Here is a 22,581-nt window from a genome sequence, read left to right on the forward strand (position 1 = left end):
GCACCTTTGTATAAGACGCACCCCCCATATATGCAGGTTTTCAATGAAAAAGTTGGTACATAAGACGCACCTTAATTTATCTATTTAGTGCAACGGGACTCAACTATACATGCTTGTGTGACCATCGCTAAATGCTCCGTGGCTGTGAGAACACTCGGTACACGCCCCCAAAAACCTCGCATCGGCACAGCAGCAACATTTCATTTTCACTCAAAGCCTTCAAAGGTCTTCGGAGGCACTATCAAAAAGTTCTGGCGGCAGCGTTGCTGGGGCATCTTCTTCGAAATCGCTGCTTTGATCGTCGTCTTGCTCAGGTGCCGATGAGGCCAGCCTTGCAGAAGCCTGCATTTACCACTGTAACTGAACTCCAGGCCTCCTGGACCCACCTCACAACTTCGCTCATGCGTCCAGTTGCGGTGTAGCTATGCTCACCCTCGGTCACCCACGTTTCCCAAATGCGCCGCTGCGGTTCGCAGCAATATCCAGAGGCTGCAGAATCTTGGTCATGCTGCCGGGAATTATTGTCAGGGTGCAGTTCCTTGCTTTGGTCCGTTTAAGGGTTAGATCTGTCAAGTGTGCCCGAATGCTGTCCATGACCAGAAGGCTCTTTCGGGCGTGAAAAAATCCATCCGTGCGCTTAGAAAAGCACTTCTCAAGCCCATCATCTCTTCGTCCATCAAGCCCTTCTCACTAGTTACGACAACGTCAGGCGCTTTCTTTTGGCATTGTTTTCCTTTTAAAAAGAGCACGCAAGTACAACAGTTAAGTGGTTCTGATTGTCTTATCGCCTTTCTGCATGACACTTTTTGACATAGGCACATCGAACGTTAAAGGCACTTCATCCATGTTAACAATGTGGCTGTCAGTGATGTTATTGTTGTCAACTTCATTCTTGAGACTTATCCACCTTTTCTGTGAAGTCGTCTGGCAGCTGTTGGCACATCGTCGTTCGCGCTCTGACTGACAACGCTTTGCGGCACATAACTCTGTAGCACCATAAAGGCCTGCCAACAAAGCCAGAGGCATCCATTTCATTGGCCAGTGCTTGGGCTTGTTAAGCGCAACTGCACGGTCGCCCTACCAATCCACCCTTTTCCCACTTTTCATCGCCTGCAGCTTGCTAGACGACTGCCGCCACGTGCGAATCATTTTCTCGATGACTTCGAAACAGCGTCCTGCAGCCCGGTTCTCGTGTTCAAGCGCATAACTTAAACTTCGCTGTGTAGCTCTTGCGCAACTTCGGTGGCATACTGTAGCAGAGACACGTGCAGTACACGCAGGAAACACACATGCAGTAACAAAGTTGCAAATAACAACTGTGAAAATTTCATAGAGCTAATGCAAAGAAAGTCTTTGTATTAGCTCTATGCATGGAGGAAGGAAAGAACTTAGGACAGGCCCTGACGTCATTTTTTTGAAGCCGGTGCGGCCGCGTTGCGACCGGACGCTGCAACGTCTCTCTTCCTCCTTTACCCTTTCTCCGCGATGCTCACGTACCTAGGGCCCATTTTAGCAACGCTGTTGCCAGTGGCCCGAGTTTTCATAGCAACAGCGTCGCCGTTGCTAATGGCCCGACCTGGCTAACCCTAAATTTTGACAATACTTCCGCCACACTTTCTCCAATGCATTGGGAATGGCAAGGGCCTCTCCTAAGTTGTTTCCTTCCACCATAGCTCCATGGGAAATGTGGCTGCGGAAAAGTGAGTTGGCTTGTCCTGGCTTGTCTTGGCAGAAGAGTGAGTGGACTAGAAGCGTGGATGTCACCGTCTTGTGGCATTTAAAACGGGAAAAAGAAAAAAAAAAAAAAGCGTATGTAGGACGCACAGTTGTATAAGACGCACCAGCAAAATTTTTGAAAAAAAAGAATCGTGTCTTATACATCGGAAAATACGGTAGTTACAAGATGAACACGTGACGTCAGAAAAGTGCGGCAGGGTCTATGTTTAGAATGCTCAATTTATGAAGGAGTGCATGGTTAACGTAAAATACTTTTGTAAGATTGAGGAATATAGTCAGTTAGAAAGCCAGAGTGAATGTAAGTGAATGAGATGAGCTGGATGTCACATGAGAAATGTTTATGGAATCCATGCTGCGCAACTGTGAAAGACATGTCATTTTCGAGAAAATTACTAGATTTGTGAATATTATATGTTTCTGTTTCCTTGTTTCTGTGAGGGTGATAATGTCGCTGCAACAGTCGGTAATAATGATAGAAAGTTCGTCTTTTTTGGGGAAAAAGCTACGAATGTTAGCAAAAAGAATAGAGCACTCCTTTTCTTTTACTTTCAGGGCACCTCCCCTCAGGTGGTCCTAGTCGTCGCCGATACTACACTGCCAGAGCGAAAAGTTGTGCTTCGAGTATCTTCTTTTTTTTTCAGGGCTGCGCATTTTAAAAATCTATCATTCCTTCTCCTCATACTCACAGTTCTTTCCATCGAAGTTTAATCTTTTGTAGCTTAGCCTGAATGATGTGGTTTTTGATTTGACAGTAGGTTTGGTAATGCTCTCCCACTGCCAATACTTATTTCAAAATTGCAGGTATGATATGCAAGATAATTAAGCGCTTCAATGTGCAGGATGAAACAGCAAAAATGATCGTGAACAAACCGGGCATGTCCAAACGCATCCTCTCATAATAAAAAATTGAAAAAAAAAATGGTACAGCACTAGATCCCTTGTTAGGCTCAGCTGTTTGTTCTGGTGATGGAATACAGTCGAACCCGGTTATATCGAACCCGGATATATCGAATTTCGGCTATATCGAACTCACGGAATATCCCCTTGAAAATCCCATGTAAAAGTATAGGAAAGCTGCGTCATATATCGAACTCAATTTCACCGGTCGTTCGATATATCGAACTCCGCACCACGCACTGGAAAGTGTGCCTTCCCCAAAGACGATCGCATCACCCTTGGCCGTTTGCCGCGTGACGTTTTCAAGCCAGGCGCGGAAGGAATGAGAGGAGACCGTTCTGGGCAGCGCCGCGCCCATTCCCCAAAGGCGCCCATCTGCAGTTATTGTTTATCGCTTCCCGCGCGCCAACACATGATGTTTGCAAGCCATGTGCGTGGGTGTGCCCATTCTTTTGCCTAGCTATCTCTCTCCGTCAGCACGCGCTACGCATGCGCCAAGCCAGCTCAGCCCGTTTTCAGACAGACGTCGCACGCTTTCTCCAGCGTGTGTTGCGAATCCTCTGCGCGCGGCGGCTGACGTGGCTATGGCGCGTGCGGACGTTAAGAAGCGGCAGCTCTCTGTTTTTTTTTTTTGTTTTTTTCGAGAGTCATTCTTTCTTACCGTTGTGCTGTACGCGCGACGTAGCGTAAGATATGGCGGCTGCGGACGTATAAAAGTGGCAGGCTTTTTTTTTTTTTTTTTTTGCGGGAGCCGTTTATCTTTGCATGTATGAATCAACGGAAGCACGCAGTCTCCAGCTGCGATCATGACGCCCGCCCCAAGCGCGGCGTGATAAATAGAACCAGGCTTGTGCAATCAAGCCATCACGGGCACTCTGCCAAGTTCGCTCCCCGCCACCGCAGGAGCTATAAAAAGATAAACGCGCCCTGACGTTATCGCTGCGCAGCATCTTGGCACGCTGCCAATGAGCTGTGGATGAGACGACCGAAACGGAGTGACGCAGACATGCAAGCGAAAACGCTCGCGATTTCTGCCGCAGCGACACAGAAACCTTGTATTGAGCTGTCGCGGTGGCTCCAGCGGCAAGAGGGACGCAGTTCCAACAAGTTTGAAATTTTTTGCTCTGTCGCTGCTGCTCGTCGCTGAGATCGCTCAATCGCTTGAATGTGAGCGAGCTGGTCTTAACGCATTTTTTATTTTTCAAGTTCTCGGGTGCAAAAGTGGAGGGTGGGTTCATTATGCGAGTGGGTTGATTAGGCGACAAATACGGTATCGTTTTTTCGCATCGTAAGTGCCGTCACAGGCAGATTTTTGTATATCGAATTATCGATATATCGAACTATTTCGCGATCCCCTTCGAGTTCGATATATCCGGGTTCGGCTGTATAACATGCAAGAGACATCACAGAAATGTGCCACCAGCATGATGGCAAACTGCTTTCATCAGTCGCAGCTTAGCATGCCTGGAAGTAATTCAAATTACTCGCACGTTTAACGATGGCAGTTTTCCAGAATGACCTTATATGGGGTTGGATCTGAAAAAGACCTGCCAAAACGGGTATATTACCGCTGCTAGACAACCTGTGCTGTTGCAACACAGGGGAGAGTGGCTCACCGTGGGTGGCCGGTGCATCTTGGGGCCATGCCTGTCCAAGGGCTTCGAGAGCCACCTCCTGGAAGCGCAGTTGGGATTCCAGGTCCCAGGGCTCCTCGCCATCCTTGGCTGCTTCACTGCTGCCTCTGTTGGCCACACACTGTAGAAAAGGGGCACAGGAAAGGATGACAACTCGGAGCCGCTCTCGTAGCAGAAAGAGTAGAATGATGCTCAGAATGACAGATCGGACAGTGCTGAATGCGAGATGATGTTTTAGTAACCTAATGCGCCAAACAAAGCATATCTCTCAGCTGTTACTACAGTCGAACCCGGATATATCGAACTCGAAGGGGATCGCGAAATAGTTCGATATATCGATAATTCGATATACAGAAATCGGCTTGGGACGGCACTTACGATGCGAAAAAATGATACCGCATTTGTCCCGTAATCAACTCACTCGCATAATGAACCCACCCTCCACTTCTGCACTCAAGAATTCGGGGGAAAAAAAAGAGCGTTAAGGCCAGCTCGCTCACATGCAAGCGATTAAGCGATCTCAGCGACGAGCCGCAGCGTCAGAGCAAAACATTTCCAACTTGTTGGAACTGCGTCTCTCTGCCATTAGAGCCACCGCGGCAGCTCAAAACAAGTTTGTGTCGCCACAGCACTAATCACCAGCCTTTTCGGTTGCATGTCGCATTCCGTTTTGGTTGTCTCATCCACAGCTCATTTTTTGGCAGCGTGCCAAATTGCTGCGCAGCGATAACGTTGCGCCGTGTTTATCTTTTGATAGCTCCTGCGGCGGCGGGGAGCGAACTTGGCGGACTGCCCGTGATGGCTTGATTGCACAAGCCTAATTCGATTTATCACACCGCGCTTGGGGCGGGCGTAGTCCACTGCCACAAAATCATTGGAAAGCGTGATACAGTAGCTGCAAATGCTGTTTGAGGCGAAAAATGCTAAAAGGCGGTGTCATGATCGCAGCTGACCACGTGCTTTCCTTGATTCATACATGCAAGAATAAACGACTCCCACAAAAAAAAAAAAAAAAAAAAAAAAAAAGCCCGCTCTGTTTCGCCATATCTTAGGCTACGCCGTGCGTACAGCACAACAATAAAAATAGACGACTAGCAAAAAGAAAAAAAAGAAAAATATAGATCTGCCGCTTAACTTCCGCAGGCGCCATAGCCACGTCGGGTGCCGCACGCAGAGGGTTTGCGACACACGCTGGAGAAAGCGTCCGACGTTCTGTCTGAAAACGGGCTGAGCTGGATTGGCGCATGCGTAGCGCGTGCTACTGCAAACAAAGGCCGGGAAAGAGGAAAGAGAGAGATAGCTCGGCAAACGAATGGGCACACCCTTGCTCTTCGCTCTATCGCGCTTTTCTCCTCTCGTTCCCACCGGTACTCTCTGGTTCATTCACACACATGGCTTGCAAACGTCACGTGGTGGCGCGTGGGAAACGATAACCGCAGATGCGCGTGCCTTTGGGGAATGGGCGCGGCGCTGCCCTAGCCGAACTGTCCCCTCTCATTCCTTCCGCGCGTGGCTTGAAAACGTCACGCGGCAAACGGCCGAGGGTGATGCGATCGTCTTTGGGGAAGGCACACTTTCAAAAGCGTGGTGTGGAGTTCGATATATCAAACGACTGGTGAAATTGAGTTCGATATATGACGCGGCTTTCCTATACTTTTACATGGGATTTTGAAGGGGATATTCCGTGGGTTCGATATAACCAAAATTCGATATATCCGGGTTCGACTGTATTCTTATAAGATGAAAACTTGTTTTTCAACACCATAGTGAAGTTGCAGAAGCTACTTAGGCCCCGCACGCTGTCAAAAGAACAACCAAACAATGGTTGCAGGGATTAGCTCACCTATCAACTAACTTCAATACCATGGAAGTGATATACTGTCTTGCACAGCTTGCAAAAAAGCCAACAATCGATTTCTGCTGCCTTGACAGTTGCAATGGGCTGCTTTAGCGAGCGAAAAACCATTTCACCGTATTTACTCGCATAATGATCACACTTTTTTTTTTAAATACTGACGCAAATTTCGGGGTGCGATCATTACGCGGGGTAAATTTTCTACAAAAAATTTTTGAGCACCGAAAACGCAAACAAGTTGCAGGTCAGACGTCTTAGAACATATATCTCGATTACAACCAAAAATAAAAGCTGAGTAAGGCTTACCTTCGCAATAAACACGCACATTAAGCATCACATGGAGTGCACAATGTCCATTTATTTTTTTTCGTCAGTACTCTAATCAAAGTTTGAAATCCTCGCCATCCTCGCTTTCACTGCTGCACGACTCATCGGAAACGGCAGTGTCGTCGCTGGGAGCATCTTCACAATCCCACAGGAAGTCATCTTCCGTTCAATCCAAAGCGTTAGATATGCCTGTCTTCTTAAAACTCTTAGCCACTACCTCGTCGGGGATACTGCTCCACGCTTCTGTGATCCACGAGCACAGCATCTCCACGGATGGCCTTCTAATCTTTCCGCTCGGCGTCAAATCATGCTGGCCCATCGCCATCCACTCAGCATAAAGTCGTCGAACGTTGTCCTTGAACGGTTTGTTCAAAGACACGTCGAGAGGCTGCAGCAGCGAAGTCAGGCCGCCAGGAATGACTGCAATGTCCGTGCGCAGCTCTTTCAGCTTGGCACGCACGCTGTCCACAAGGTGACCCCTAAAACTGTCCAAAACCAGAAGCGAGGGAAGCAGAAATGCTCCTGGTCTTCTTCCCCAAACAGTCTTGATCCAGTCGACCATCAGGTCTGCAGTCATCCACCCTTTCATCTGTGCACGTGTATGGATGCCACGGGGAAAGTTTCCCTTTGGAATAGTCTTCCGTTTGAAGATCACGTATGGTGGCAGCTTCCGCCCGTCAGCCGTCACAGCAAGCATGACTGTGCATCGCTGTTTTTCTGCGCCAGACGTCTTCACGAGGACGCTCCGAGCACCCTTCTCGTTCACAGTTGTATTCCGGGGCATGTCGAACGTCAGTGGAGTTTGATCAGCGTTTCCAATTTGCGACATGAGGTAACCGCATTTTTCGCGAAGCCTAGTGACGAAGTGATGGAAGTCTATCACTTTGCTTTCATACGCGGCTGGGAGCCGCTGGCACAACGACGTCCGCCGCCTCAGGGAAAGTCCATTCCGTCGCATAATGCGAGTCGTCCAACCGGAGCTAGCGCGGAAATCCTTTGCGGCGATTCCCAGCTTCCTGGCAGTTGTGCGCGCCTGCGCCTGTATCATTTCTAATGACACTGCACAACCATCCTTGCGCAGGTCCCTTATGTATTCTAGGACCGCCTCCTCAACACGAGGGAACTTGCCCGTTTTGGGTCCACGGAAAGCCCGCCGTGTCTTGTTCGTAGCCATCAGCTTCTCGCGCTGCTTCTTCCAATAGCGTATCCTCATTTCGTCCACGCCGAAATGCCTACCAGCAGCGCGGTTGCCATGCTCCAGTGCATAGTCGACAGCCTTGAGCTTGAACGCGGCGGTGTAACTGGCATACCGCCCCATGGTGAAATGGCGTAAACTCGCACAAAAACACAAAGCACGCTACGACGCTGCCGAATTGCAAAATGGCGAACGGCGCAAAGCATGGAATCATGGGAACTCCAACGTTACTAGACTAGGTTGGGAACTCGTCGGAATTCATTTGCTGCGGGATGACTGCAGATCAACCACCAGGCGGCTCTATGTTTGGGGTGCGATCATTACGCGGGGAATTTAAAAAATGGAATTTTGACCTCAAAATTCAGGGGTGTGATCATTACGCGGGTGCGATCATTATGCGAGTAAATACGGTCAAACACAATGCCACACAGCATAAGATATTGAACATGTATTCTTCTCAAATAAGTCTCAGGTAAAACTATCAATTGCTGTTTAAATCTCACCTGTTCAGAATCAGAACCCACCTGTAGCAGGGGGCCCTCAAGGACATCCAGCAGCGGCCCAAACAGGTCCAGCTTCTGGGCCTCCAGCAGTTTGGCCAGCTGGCACACAGCGCACTCCTGGTACGCATGGTTCTCCCGCCGGCACTCCCGCAGCAGAGCCTCTGACACCTGCATCATGCCCACAAAATGCCAAAAAGTTACCATCAATAAAATGAGTCCCGAGAAAGTCAATTTGTTAGTTATGGTGCTACGCAGTAAATTTTCGGTCACTTGTTAAGCTGGGTAGCTAACTTCCCGCATAAATGTCTACATAAACACGAACGTGATGGGGAAGGGAATGCGGTAGTAAGTGGCAATGAGGACATCAGACCGGCCAACCTGGTCAAAAGAGGCTCTTGGTGGATCCATGGCCTGCAACAGTTTCAGTAGGTGGCATTCGCTGCTCCACCTTGCTAACGAAAAGTCAGTTACTCTCCTCTACGGAATTAACAGCGACACATATTGCTTGGCAATACTGCTGGTTTTGGAACCTTTTTCGCATTCTACATGCTTATCCATAGTAATATGGACTTGTCTTGCCTAGAGTACTGCACAGGCTTGGGTCAGCGCAAAAGCCTGCACCAAGGTATATTTGTCTCCAGGCCAGGGTGCTAGAGCCGTCTAAAATGCACAGCATTGTCCCATGTCATGCCCATATTCTCAATTGTTTCCCAGCATCAATTTCCTCCATGCGCCGTCTTTTTTAGCTGTCGATGACCGTGCAGAGAGGCCGCTTGTTTGAGTTTAGGTGTGGTTTGCTCCTACCTCAACATGGCTGAGGTACCTGCAGTCGACACAGGTGTCTTGCCATTAAAAGCACAGGTGAGCCTTCTTATAGCACTTTTGGAGATGCAAAGAAGCCACTTACTCAAGCAGCCACAAGCACCGAAAGAAGCACTATTGGATTCAGAAGCACTGCAAATGCCTCAAACCTTCATCCTTGTTTTTGCATAATAAGTTAGAATGATAATTCTATGTGTGCCTCTATATATTTTACAAATTTATCATCTTAAATGTGAGAACTCAACATTTCAAGATTTTAGATAAACTTATTATCCTGAATTATTTCATTCTAGCGCTTCAACTTAAGTCTGAGCACCAGGCCAGGCAGGGGCAGGTCCCTTTAGTGTCAGCCAGGCTGGACTTGGGTCGGTAGCACAGGGCCCAGGCCTGGGTTCAAACTTTTGGCCTGTGTATACCTCTCACGCCAGCCACATACCATGAATATAATCAAATATGGTATAAAGCAGGGTGGTTAACCTTTGCCACCTGAAATACTAAGAAAAAGTAAGAGAAAACAGAATGAGGATAGGAAAAGGTTTCCTTCAGTCTAGTCAGCCCAGCCATCTATGGGAAGCCATAGTGATATGTTTCAAACACTCAGCTCAATACAAGGATCCCCTTCTCCCCAGACACGGAGATGTCATGCTCGGCTAAGCGTGGGTGCTCAGAGTCCGTGGTGTTTTTTTTTTTTGCTTTAGTAGATGACCCCTGCCAGGTTGAAATTTTTCATCAAATATGATAAAACTCTGGGTCCTTTTTGTTGTCATGACACAAGAAACGAAAGACCAAATGGTTGTTTCTGTACTCCCAGTATAGAAAATTAATGATATCTACGACAAGAAAGCCACAACCTGATATATAAGGTATGAACAACAGGGATAGCATCTGCTGGCATTGCACAGAGAAGATCAGACGCTGGTTAAGAAGGAACAAAAACTTCTTTGGCTTACAAAGAGGTGTTTTTAAAGGAACAGCATGAAAGGCCACTGAAGGTCTTACCTCTCTGAGGATGGCCTGCTGCATTGGGCTGCGGCTGCCTTCCACCTGGTCACTGAGGGTACACCAAAAGGCAAGTTATATTAGATGATAGCCATTCATGCACTGTCATCTAAAAATCAGGTCCCCATTCCCCAGAAAAAAATTACCATGATGCAAGTTGACAGTTTTTCCACAGTAATTTGATAATTTCAACATTTTCCCCAGTCCCATGAGGGCAGGTGAGTAAAAATTCTGTCTCCTCCTCATGGTGAAGCATGATTGAAATAGTGCTAAAAAAGATGGTCTCTATTCCAATCATGTCTCCCTTACTCATGGTGAAGGCTGTTGGGAAAGCCTTACATGCACTTGGTGCAGACAGCTGATAGGGCCTCCAGCAAGGTCTCCTGCAAGGAAAGGATTTTGCAGCCAAATGACACAATGCAGCCTAAACACTAGAGCTATGTTACATATCATTTCCCACCTCATGGAGTTCCACAAATTTTCTCCTTCCCTTTCCTGGGTAGAGTCAAATTGTGCTTATTTTGCAATCAACAGGAGGTGCACTAGCGAAATAGAAACACCCATCTGCCACAGAGTTGCTTTTCTGCAGTGCCTAGGTGCAAAGCAACAAAGAACCCTTTCCCGTGGAAACATGAGGAGAAATAACTATTCGTTTGCATAAGAGCCCGGGGGACGCATACTTGAGCAAAAACTGTCAGCCATCGCGACGGCTTCTCATGTCATTGTGGAACGGGGCGAACCATCCGGAAATGGCCAATGAAGCGATCCTGGCTGGAACTGGATTTGTTACTAGATCTCTCTCCCGCTGAGGACAACATAAATACGGACTGAATTCTGCGAGAGCTAAAAAAGGGAAGTGCATACACATTTTTCATCATCATCATCAGCCTGATTATACCCACTGCAGGGCGAAGGCCTCTCCCATATTTCTCCACTTAACCCGGTTCTGCGCTAGCTGCATCCATTTGACCCCTGCGAACTTCTTAATCTCATCCGCCCACCTAACTTTCTGCCGCCCCCTGCTACGCTTTCCTTCCCTTGGAATCCAGTTTGTTACCCTCAGCGACCATCGGTTATCCTCTCTTCGCACTACATGTCCTGCCCATGCCCATTTCTTCTCCTTAATTTCCACTAGAATGTCGGTAACTTGAGTTATTTCTCTGACCCACTCTGCACGCTTTCTATATCTTAATGTTACCCCTACCATTTTTCGTTCCATAGCCTTCTGGGTTGTCCTCAACTTAAGTAGAACTCTCTTGGTTAGCCTCCACGTTTCAGCCCCATAGGTGAGTACAGGCAAGATGCAACTGTTGTATACTTTCCTCTTGAGCGAAAGTATACAACAGTTGCATCTTGCCTACATTTTTATGCAGTCTCAATTCTAAATCAGGCAGTTCGAATCATGTATTTTCCTGGATAAAACATTTTTTTTTCCACATTAAAATAAGAACATGTCAATGAGAAAGCACTCTGAGAAAAATTACAAATTGTAAAATGTCATTGATGACAGCTTTTACTGCAGACCCCCAGTGTCACAATATATGTGACACAAGTAAAGGTACTGTGAAAAAATTCTCACGTTTTTTATGAGGGTCGTTCCCAACAATGCACCAGCACACACAAATGCGGTCATCTTAGGCCCACCTTAGTGCACAGTTCTGAAATGTTGACTGGATAAGTGCCGTTCTTATTCATAAGAGCGGCGCTAAAACATATAACTATACGCCCATATCTCTGACAAGCGTGTCGTGCAAAACACTCGAATGTGTCATTGGTTAATTAGCCAATTAGCAAACAATAATTTTTTCTGTTGGACACAATATGAATTTCGGTCGGGCCTCGTAGACTTCACCTATGACATTTCTCTGGGAGTCTGCATTCTTTTAGGTTTTTGAAAAGTGTTTGATTACTTTCACTTTTATCTTGGATTCAAGCATATCTTACGAAAACAGTGATGGTATCTGCTCAGGTTCTCCTCGAGGGTTGGTTTTGGGCTTTTTACTTTTCCTAACTTTAATAAATGATTTGACTAGCAACAAGCATAATCAGACTTGCCTTATCTGCCGCCCTCTGCAGCAGATCCAACTGAAGTACTATTCACTTGGTGTGAAAACTGGAACATGACGCTAAATAGCATCGCAGGATGTAATCTGGTTTGGTTTACAAAAAAGAAACAACTCCTAAAACACACTATTTCAACTTGGGAGCCTCTACTGAACTTTTATGAAATAAACATTAAACTTCCTCAGACGCAACTTGGAGGATGCGACTGAAAACAACATGTCCAATGTACGTCCGCTGCTTGGGATGTTGAGAAACTGCTAGGTTTGTGTCTGCCGATTTCCAAATAAGTTCTGCTTTGCGCGAGAAGTTGAGATGGCTTTTACTTGAAGGCCCTCTTTCTTTTATAATGTGCATAAAATAAAACTGCAATTCCCAAAGAGAAATACATTAATGAATCCAGCTACATTTCCGCCCACTCAAGGTGCGCAAGTACAATTCTTTGCATTCAAACATAGTTTTTTTTTCCACAAATCGTACATGACTGGAACCGTGTCCCTTTCTGACCACACTGCACATGTCAATATGAGAGCAATGTTTGTTGTCCTACTTTATTTTTTTTGCACCTATTCTTGAAACTTTCCCAAAGTTGGTTGTTCTGAAAGCTTTATTGTTAAAGCAGTGCTGTACTGTGAAATGTTCCTATTTTGTGAGTGAGTGTTTTGGGCTATGCCTACAATGGTTCTTTTTTTGTTTTTTATTCTGTACTATATGTCTGTTATTATCTATGCTGTTTTCCCCTCTGCAGTAATGTTCCAGCGAGGGCTCTGTACGTACTGTGTATAAATAAATAAATATGCAAGGCTGCGTTGATAAGTGCTTAGAGCGCATGTCCAAGGGGACAGACACATTGTAAATGGAAGACTTCAGAAAATCCAGAGATTTTGAACCGACTTCTTTCCATGACAAAGTGACCCAGACTGGACAAGAAAGAGACAGCATCTACAATGACAACTGGCACAGTCATCATTTGACACACAACCCTCGTCTGTAGGCTTGACCAGTCTGCGTTTGGGAAGAAGAGAGCACCTTTCCCAGCCAGGTGCGCCCTGGCAAGGCTGCCAGCAGTGAGCGCACTAGCGGCTCAGCCCGACCCCAGTCCAGGGAGAGCCCTAGGGTGTGGGCCACGGTGCTTGCTACGGCTGCCCCCTGGCGCCGCAGGGTCCAGGCCACACTGGCTAGGGACTGGGCCACCAGGGACAGCACCTCATCCAGGTAGAGGCGGACGCCAGACTCCGTTCCTGCAAGTTAAAATAGGATACCCATTCACAAAAGGGTGCGGCCAACATTAGCGTTGAGCATGTGAACAGCATGGGACATAGCAGAGATCAAGGCTGAGGTGTAAAGGGATGTGGCATTCGAGCATGAGCTGATGGACTTTGTCCTGCACTGAGTCTCTGCCTCTGTCATCTTTTGCCAGTGCAGCCTCTGATGCTGAAACACTTTTGTCATCCGCCGACCTCCGGAGGGTGTCCAGCTATTTTTCATGCGCCCTCCTCTGGCTGCATCGCCATGCCGTTGATGATTCTGCACAGATACATGGAAAGCCCTACCCGCTTTCAACCTAGCTACCAAAGCAGGGCCCGTTGACCACGACAACTCAAGAACCGGTCAACTTTCCTTATTGTCTATTATGTGCATAGTGTGTACAAGACCAAATTTTTCATTATTTTACTGGTTTCACCTTGTGCGTGTGTTCTAATATGGTCTTCATTGTTAATGTAGAACAACAGCCATCTTCCCTGGCTGTTAAGAAACCGAGAACCTCCTTCAGTCCGTGAGTTGCATCGAAGTTGGATATATCGAAGGAGATCGTAAAACAGTCCCATCATTCGTTATATAAACGTGCCAGCATATGAGCTTCTCTGTAATGTGGAAGCATGAATACGATGCACTGGCTCTAGCGGACCCACAAGGCATACGTGCACACACAGCATGATTCACCCATCTGAGCATCGTCACCTGGCAACAAATAGCACAAACATCGTCAAAACAAATAAGAGCACAATTAAAGCCCGCCATTCTCGTTGCTTCTGTAGTACAATGGATTAATGCTGCATAATGTAACGCGAAGACAAAGACAAAGTGTTTTCCCCCCTTGCCTCGCGGCAAGATAGAGGATGACGAAGTGGGACTGGTTCCGTGTTGCTGCTCGCTACTATGCCAGTTCAAACTGTACTGTAAATATACTGTAAATACATCGAGTTTCCATGTAACATCTTGGTGGAGGTGTGGCCGTTGATCCCGGCGTCAGCCTCCGCACAAGAGAACCTGCTTTTCTGCCCAAAGATGCCTCAAGATACTGTCCCCACACCAACAGGAGCCTTACCATCGGTCATCCTCACCCCCCCACGCGATCCTGGCAGTTTCACTGGTACCGGCACTACGGACGTGGACGAATGGATACGCAAGAACGAATGTGTGAGCACCTATAATCGCTGGAACCCCACCCTCATGCTAGCAAATGTTGTTTTTTACCTCGAGGGCACTGCGCTCGCCTGGTACAAGACTCATGAAGATCAGCTGACCAGTTGGGGTACTTGCAAAGAGAAGCTCCGCCAACTCTTTGAAAAGCCCCTTGGTCGAGAGCTTACCGCACAGCGAACCCTCGAGACCCGTCTCCAGACAGCTACCGAACCATACGTGGCCTACATCTAGGACGTCCTCGCCCTTTGCCACAAAGTAGATCACATGTCAGAGTCCGCCAAAGTTGGTCATATCGTGAAGGGCATCGCAGGTGATGCATTCAACCTGCTTGTGTACAAAGACTGCAACACAGTTGATGCGATCATCAAAGAATGCCGCCGTTTTGATGACGCCAAAAGCCGCCTAGCCCACGCATTTGCTCGCCTTCCAAATACTGCTCCGACTTCTTCGTGTCAAGATTTGCCTTCCCAACACCAGCCAACGTCGACCGAAAATGCAATCCGTATCGTCCGCCGCGAACTCGAGGCCATCGCTCCCGCTACCTTGCCGCCACATTTGGTCGACAACCACCATCCAGACGTTTCCCTAATTAGGCCGTTGTCCGCCAAGAGCTCGCCACCTTGGGACTCAATGTTGATGCCGTCAGCCCGCCCACTGTCGCAGACGTTCGCTCGGTTTATCGTGGTCGACTTCCTTATGACACCGACGTTCGCACAGTTTATCCTGGCCGATTTGCTTATCACCCCGACGTTCGTAACCTCTATTCTGGCCGATCTGCCTATGTTGCCCAGCGTCGACGCAATCCAGACGAATGGTGCACATCCGATAACCGACCTCTTTGTTTTACTTGCTCCTGCGTCGGCCATATCGCCCGTTATTGCCGAAATCATTGGTTCCAGCCACAAAGGTCCCGCCTGCCACCCTCCTCTATCTATGATCACCATTCTCGTCCCTTCTCACCTAGTCACGACCCTTGAAGCTCAGCCGCTGATACCGAGTCTTCACGCCTCTCCCCACCGCAGTCAGTCCCGTTTGCCCCAACGTCGTCGCTTTTCATTTCCCAGTCCATACAGCCACTCTCCGACGGAAAACTAGGCGCTGCAGCGTCTAGAGGTGATGCTGCAGTAGGGACCACGGTCACAAATCGTCGTCTAGCTCTTCGTGTGCACCGCAACTTGCTCATTGTGCTCGTTGATGGATTAGCCGTTCAAGCCCTAATTGATACTGGTGCGCAAGTTTCTGTCATGAGCCCTTAACTGCGCTGTCGCTTACGAAAAGTGCTGACCCCTGCCCCTGTACAGGTTGTGCGTGTCGCAGATGGCGCAACGTCAAAGGTCGTAGGCCTGTGCTCTGCCCGCGTAACGATATCTGGCCGCTGCACTACAGTATTGTTCACAGTTCTGCAGCACTGCCCTCACGACGTCATTCTTGGCCTCAACTTTCTTTCTGACCATGCAGCAATCATAGACTGTGCTACAAGCACTGTTGAGCTCAACCTATCCTCTCCTTTTGACCCACCCTCTCCTATTGTGTACCGCCTTTGTAGTGTCGATTTTGTCCGCCTGCCACCTCTATATCGTTATCCCAACCCTTGATGCTCCCCTCACACGAAGCTCTTGCTCATACCGTCGTCACTATGAACGCGAACCAAACATGCCTCCCTGTTCTGAACTTTGCGTCGCAAGTCCAGCCTCTCCCTCAAGGCATCTCACTAGGTATTTTGTGTCCTATAAATGAAATGTGATCTTTCTGCTACAACCACCGATTTACCTCCGAAGTTTCCAGCCTCCAAGACTATGCTAAGATGATCGCTACCAATCTTTCTCCTCCCCAAGCTCAAGCACTTTGCCATCTGCTGGCCTCTTTCAGAGACATTTTTGATTTTAATCAGTGTCCTTTGACCCGAACCGCTGTTGTGCAGCATCACATACACACCGGCGACACTGCTCCTATTCATCGCCGTCCTTATCGCGCATCAGGTGCTGAACGCCAGGTGATCCAAAAGAAGGTTGACAAGACGCTCGCGCAAGACATCACCGAACCTTCGACGAGTCCGTGGGCGTCCCCAGTAGTTCTGGCTAAGAAGAAAGACGGCAGCTGGCGCTTCTGTATCGATTATCGCCATCTCAACAGCATCACTAAAAAAGACGTGTACCCTCTTTCCAGAATCGATGATGCCCTAGATTGCCTCCACGGAGCTAAATACTTTTCTTCCATCGATTTAAGGTCTGGGTATTGGCAGATCGCTGTTTACGAGCAGGACCGTGAAAAAACAGCCTTTGTCACGCCAGACGGCTTGTACCAATTTAAAGTCATGCTGTTCGGTCTCTGCAATGCCCCAGCAACCTTTGAACGAATGATGGACTCCCTTCTTCGCGGGTTTAAATGGACAACCTGTCTGTGCTACCTCGACGATGTCGTCGTTTTCTCGCCAACCTTTTCTACGTACCTTGAACGCCTCACCAGTATTCTCATCGTGTTCCATATAGCCGGCCTCCAGCTCAATTCATCGAAATGCCAATTTGGTCGCCGCTAAAGCCGCTTTCAGACTACGTGCGCATCCGTCGTAAGTATCGTATTTATCGCAGTGCGCATAGCGGCTGGAACTCCCGTTTACGTAGTTGCGACCGCGCATGTTCACACTGTGCCGTTCGGTAAGGTGCGTTCTTTACGATCGGCCAATCACCGCTCTCAACATGGCGCCGGTTAGCGAGCCGCTGATAGCGAAGGTCTGGGCTCTTCAAACTCAAAATGAGATGTGAAAGAAAAGACTGGACACACAAATGAAATGCGAAAAAGAACAATGGGTATATTAACAATTAACCACTCGATTACAAATACACTTTGTTTCACACAAGCTCGTTCGCACACAGTTTTCAAATGTCCGCTCAGCGTGCTGACGCACCACTCACTCCGCACATTTCTTTACGCGCCCGCTCTCGTTGTCGCCATATCAGAAATAAACGTTTTTCACTCACACTCGTAGTCGACGTACCGCGCACTCCTGCTCGGTGTCCCATGATCGCACTCTCTCGCACCAAAACAGGCGTACGGTCCGCCTGCATCCCTGCTAGCGATTTTACCAGTGCCCCAGAGCGATATTGGAGACGGGCCGGGGCGGTGACTCAAAGGCCGTATTACTGACACCAAACAATGAGCCGGGGCGCGCGGCAGACACGGAAATGTCCGTGGAACCTCGTCCCTCCTCAGAAAATGCTGTTTTCTTTTTCTATTTTACGGTGAACTTCTTTCAAACTTCGACGAGTCCGCACCAGGTCCGTTCTGCGGCCCGACCGCAACGCCGCCCCGCAGCGGCCTTTCGCTGCAGGCCAACTGTTCCCTTGTCAACGCAGTCGATGGGCTGCGAGAATGCACGGGGATGAAGCGGGCATCCCCCGCCTCCATAACCTCACTTTTCTAAACTAGAGGAAACATTTGCTTGCTGAGAGCTTGTTCGCACATGAAAAAACGGATTGATAAACCACTTACTACTTTGACCCAGCGCACTGGCAATTTGCAGCCAGGCATCTTTTTGCACTTTTCTGTGCGATTTCAGCTACTCGTAGTAGAGAGCCGGCCTCTGCCGAACATTTTTTATGAGAGGCTGATAATTCCACAGCGAAGATTCCACACTGCACATAATCAAGCTGTGGACAGACACAATCACCGACACAGACACAATCACTGACACAACACCAATAACACCGGCGAGCCGAGACACTGCAGCAGAGTAGGAGCATTGGATGATGTTGCCTACTAGCTGGTTTGCGCTCGAAATCTGGGAATACCGGAAGCCCTGTGACCGGAAAGAGAAAACCGAAACGGCTGTGCGCATTGGTCGCGCGTAACAGACGTATCTGTGCTAGACGTAAAAGTCGCGGGTCCTCCGACATTTACGCCCACGCTAGCTGCGGACGTTACACATCTTACGCTCAATGCGACAGCAGTCTGAACAGACACATTACGTTTTTTGCGCTTACGCTTACGATCCTTACGAACGATCCTTACGCCTCCGGAGTACGACTTGATCCGGCTAAAATTCAAGCCGTCAAAGACTTTCCGCGTCCCCAGTCTAAGAAGGATGTGCGCAACTTTGTTGGCCTCTGCTCCTACTTTCGCCGCTTTATCAAAGATTTTGCCCGAGTCGCTCATCCTCTCATCGACGCCGCTTTCGCATGGAGACCTGACCAGCAAGGAGCATTTGCAAAGCTTATCAACTTACTGACGTCTCCCCCGGTCTTGGCTCATTTCGATCCCTCAGCTCCTATTGAAGTTTGAACAGATGCCACTGGATATGGGATCGGTGCAGTGCTGGCCCAACACCACCACGGCGAAGACCGTGTCATTGCCTATGCTAGCCGCCTTCTCTCTAACGTCGAACGCAATTATTCGATTACTGTGCGCGAGTGTCTCGCCCTTGTATGGGCTGTCGCTAAATTCCGGCCTTACTTATTCGGCCTGTCTTTCTCAGTTGTAACAGACCATCACGCGCTTTGTTGGTTGCCATCCTTGAGAGATCCCTCCGGCCGCCTTGCTCGCTAGGCACTGCGCCTTGAAGACTACTCGTACAACATGGTGTACAAGTCAGGGCGCCTTCATCAAGATGCTGACTGTCTCGATATCCGTAGCCTGTTATACTAAGTGGCACGGGCCGAGGCTCTTTATTTTTCTTTCCTTTTCTGCCTCAACATAACATATATGTCTCGATATCCTGCAGAGCCCCCTGACCTTGGTGACACAGAGGCCATCCCCTGCATATTCGCCCTCTCCCATCTCACCAGTATAGGAGATGAACAGCGCAGTGACCTATTGTTAAGACCAAACATTGAAGGCCCGACATCTGGAAGATCGGATTCTTCCCTCCAGCTTTTTGTTGTACAGGATGGTGTCCTCTACTGCCGTAACTTTCATAATGATGGTTCTCCAATGCTGTTGGTGATTCCCAAACAGCTCCGCTCCTCTATTGTTGAACTTCATGACCTGCCCACAGCTGGCCACCTCGGTGTGACTCGCACTTACGACTGGGCACGGCGTCGTTTTTTTTGGCCTGGACTATACCCCAGCATGCGGCGCTACATCGCAGCCTGTGACACGTGTCAGCGTAGGAAAAAGCCATCGCGGCCACCAGCTGGCCTTCTCTAACCTATTGACGTGCCCCTGGAACCGTTTTATCGTGTTGGGCTTGACCTTCTTGGCCCATTCCCGATGTCAAGGTCAGGTCATAAATGGATCGCAGTGGCAACCGATTATGCGACACGCTACGCCATCACACAAGCTTTACCCACGAGCTGCACTACAGATGTTGCTGATTTTCTTTTACACAGCGTCATTCTCCATCATGGCGCTCCTCGCCAATTAATCACCGACCGTGGTCGCTACTTTTTGTCACGAGTTGTCGAAGACATCCTCCGTTCATGTTCTACGAAGCATAAGCTCGCGACCGCGTATCATCCTCAAACCAACAGCCTTACCGAGCGTTTCAACCGGACACTCACTGACATGTTATCTATGTATGTCTCGCCTGATCATCACGACTGGGGCGCTGCCATACGTGACCTTTGCCTATAATTCTTCCAAGCACGACATGATGGGTTATTCATCCTTCTTCCTCCTCTTTGTATTACATTTACTGTAATACAAATGGTTCTTGTCAGTTTTTCGAGGCCATTCGATAATTCGAATGACTCCGGTCCACCAGCGACTCAGTCGCCGCCTCCGCGGACAGTCGCCTGAGGTTGGGCCCCTTTCCACCCCTACGAGGATCACGCAGCCGCAACTCTCGAGCCACCTCAACATGGCCACTGATCCCAGGCTCTCAGCTCTGATCCTTTGCCACCCGCCGCGAACACCACCACCTTTTCACGGCGACGTCTTCAAAGACGCTGAGGATTGGCTGGCTGCCTTCGAGCGAGTGGCTCGGTACAACGGCTGGAGTGACGAGCGAAAGCTCAATAATGTTTACTTCACCCTAGAAGAGTCTGCACATATGTGGTTCGAAAACCACGAGGGCGCCCTTACCACCTGGCAAGCATTTTGCCGTAAACTTCTGACCACCTTCCCCAACGCCGACCGCCGCGAGAAAGCTGAAGCTGCACCTCAGTCCAGAAACCAGCGGCCAAATGAAAGTGTGCGCATGTTCTGTGAAGACATGACCCGTCTTTTCCAGCGCGCAGACCCCAATATGAAAGAAAAGAAGCTTCGCCACCTCATGCGTGGAGTTAAGCAGGAGCTGTTTGCGGGCCTCGTTCGCAGTCCACCGCGTACCGTTGCTGAATTCCTGGCGGAGGCAACGACCATGGAAACGACGCTCCAACAACGGGCCCGGCAGTACAACCGAGATGTCAGCAGACTGGCCCCAGATGTTTTTTCGTCGTGCCATGGAGGCGGTGCGGACGCCTTACGTGACCTCATTCGGTCGGTTGTTCGAGAGGAACTCCAACGTTTCCGTCTGCCTCAGAGTGCGCCAGTGACATCACTGACCGAAGTCGTCAGAGATGAAGTACGCCAGGCTGCTCATGAATTCTTGGTCACCAACGTACTGCAGCACGTCGATGAAATGCCCACGCACACATCCGTTGTTCGTCAGGCAGCTGCCTACAATCCTGTCGCTACTATGCCTCCACGGGTCGACGACAAACAAACGTATGCGTTCGTTGCATGTCAAGCAGCTGCCTGTGGTCCTATTGACCCGACACCGGTGGTTAGCCACATCAGTCCGTATGACGCATCGGCTCAAGCTGTGGTGCCTGTTCCACGCCCTCGCAAGTCGGACGTGTGGCGTACGCGGGACCGCAGGCCAATCTGCTACCACTGTGGGGAGGCCGGTCACCTTTACCGTGCATGCCCGTATCGCCGAGTGGGACTTCGCAGCTTCGGACCAGATGCGCCCTGTCCCCGGAACGGCGAACGGCCGCTCGAAATTGAAGCTCATCTGTCGGCCAGTCAGAGGCCTGGGAGATACAGGCGCTATGACTCAGGATCGTCATCTCCGCTGCGGTACCGTTCCCCAAGCCCTCGCAGAGACGCCAGCAATAGTGAGCGGCGTTCTTCCAGTCCACACCAGGAAAACTTATTCCAGCGGTCCCCGGAGGCAAAGCCGCTGCTGCCGGAAAAATTGAAGATCCTCCACCGCTGATACACCGATACGCTGATTTCTCACAGGGGCAGGGTAGCGACAGCATCCGACGCGCTACTTCTGATTTGTGCGTGACAGTTGACGGAACTGAGACGATCACTTTACTTGACACCGGTGCAGACTATTCAGTGATGAGCCACGCCCTCGCCCAGGAATTGAGAAAAGTTGTGACGCCATGGTTGGGCCCTAGCATTCACACGGCTGGAGGTCACCTCATTAGCCCGGCTGGAAGGTGCACAGCCTGAATTGGCATCCGCGGTTTCGTCTACGTCGGGGAATTCGTTGTCTTGAGCGAATGTTCGAGAGATTTGATTCTGGGGCTCGACTTTATGCAAGCAAACGGTGCTGTGATCGACCTACACGAGGCACGAGTCACAATCTCGACTAAACGGGCAGTGGCACGTTTCGACACCCGCGATCCCTGTAGCCATGCTCTGCGTATTGTGGAGGATGATGTCATGGTGCCACCACGGTGCAGTGTCGTAATGCGCGTGCAGAATGACCTATTTCATGACTTTGAGGGCATGGCGGAGGGTCATATCTCGCTGCTGCTTGAGAGGGGTCTCATTGTTGCCCGAGGCCTCGTCCACCTACGGGATGGCTGCACTACCGTTTTGCTCACCAACTTTACGAACGAATTTCAGCACCTCGTCAAAGGCACGGTGATCTCCTTCCTCCAAGACGTCGCGGAGTGCCCACATTTGTGCACCGTGAAAGAAGCCCTTCAAGACGACACTGGACCTCGTCACCTTCTGCCACCTGTCGAAATAAACACCGAGTTATCACCGGCTCAGAAGGATCTGCTTTCGGCTGTCTTGGCAGATTTTGCAGACTGCTTCGCAACGTCTTCCAAAGTGGGCCGAACTTCGGTCGCCAAGCACCGTATAATAACAGACGAGACCACACGCCCCGTATGCCAACGCCCATACCGCGTTTCTCCAACGGAACGAGCAGTGATTCAGAGACAGATCACCGAAATGCTTTCCGAT

The 22,581-nt window shown here is 49.3% G+C and overlaps 1 protein-coding gene across 7 annotated transcripts in view; it reads right to left on the reverse strand.

Moving 5' to 3' along the window:
- Positions 1–22,581, reverse strand: part of LOC146201438 (proteasome adapter and scaffold protein ECM29) — a 371,995-nt gene that overhangs the window by 25,740 nt on the left and 323,674 nt on the right. For 5 of the 7 annotated variants that reach the window (XR_014705354.1, XR_014705355.1, XM_084595850.1 and 2 more), the window contains 5 exons: positions 13,060–13,271; positions 10,309–10,352; positions 9,970–10,021; positions 8,149–8,316; positions 4,251–4,389 (listed from right to left, as the gene is read on the reverse strand). Coding sequence is in view for 5 of the 7 variants with exons in the window: in XM_084595850.1 (XP_084451976.1) it covers positions 4,251–4,389; positions 8,149–8,316; positions 9,970–10,021; positions 10,309–10,352; positions 13,060–13,271 (615 nt within the window). In the remaining 2 variants the exon portion in view is untranslated. The remainder of the gene's footprint in view (positions 1–4,250; positions 4,390–8,148; positions 8,317–9,969; positions 10,022–10,308; positions 10,353–13,059; positions 13,272–22,581) is intronic. The other 2 variants (XM_084595853.1, XM_084595851.1) reach the window with 1 other exon arrangement.

Source organism: Amblyomma maculatum, chromosome 2, assembly GCF_055883805.1.
Source record: "Amblyomma maculatum isolate TAMU_Amacu chromosome 2, ASM5588380v1, whole genome shotgun sequence".
Taxonomy (NCBI): Eukaryota; Metazoa; Arthropoda; class Arachnida; order Ixodida; family Ixodidae; genus Amblyomma; species Amblyomma maculatum.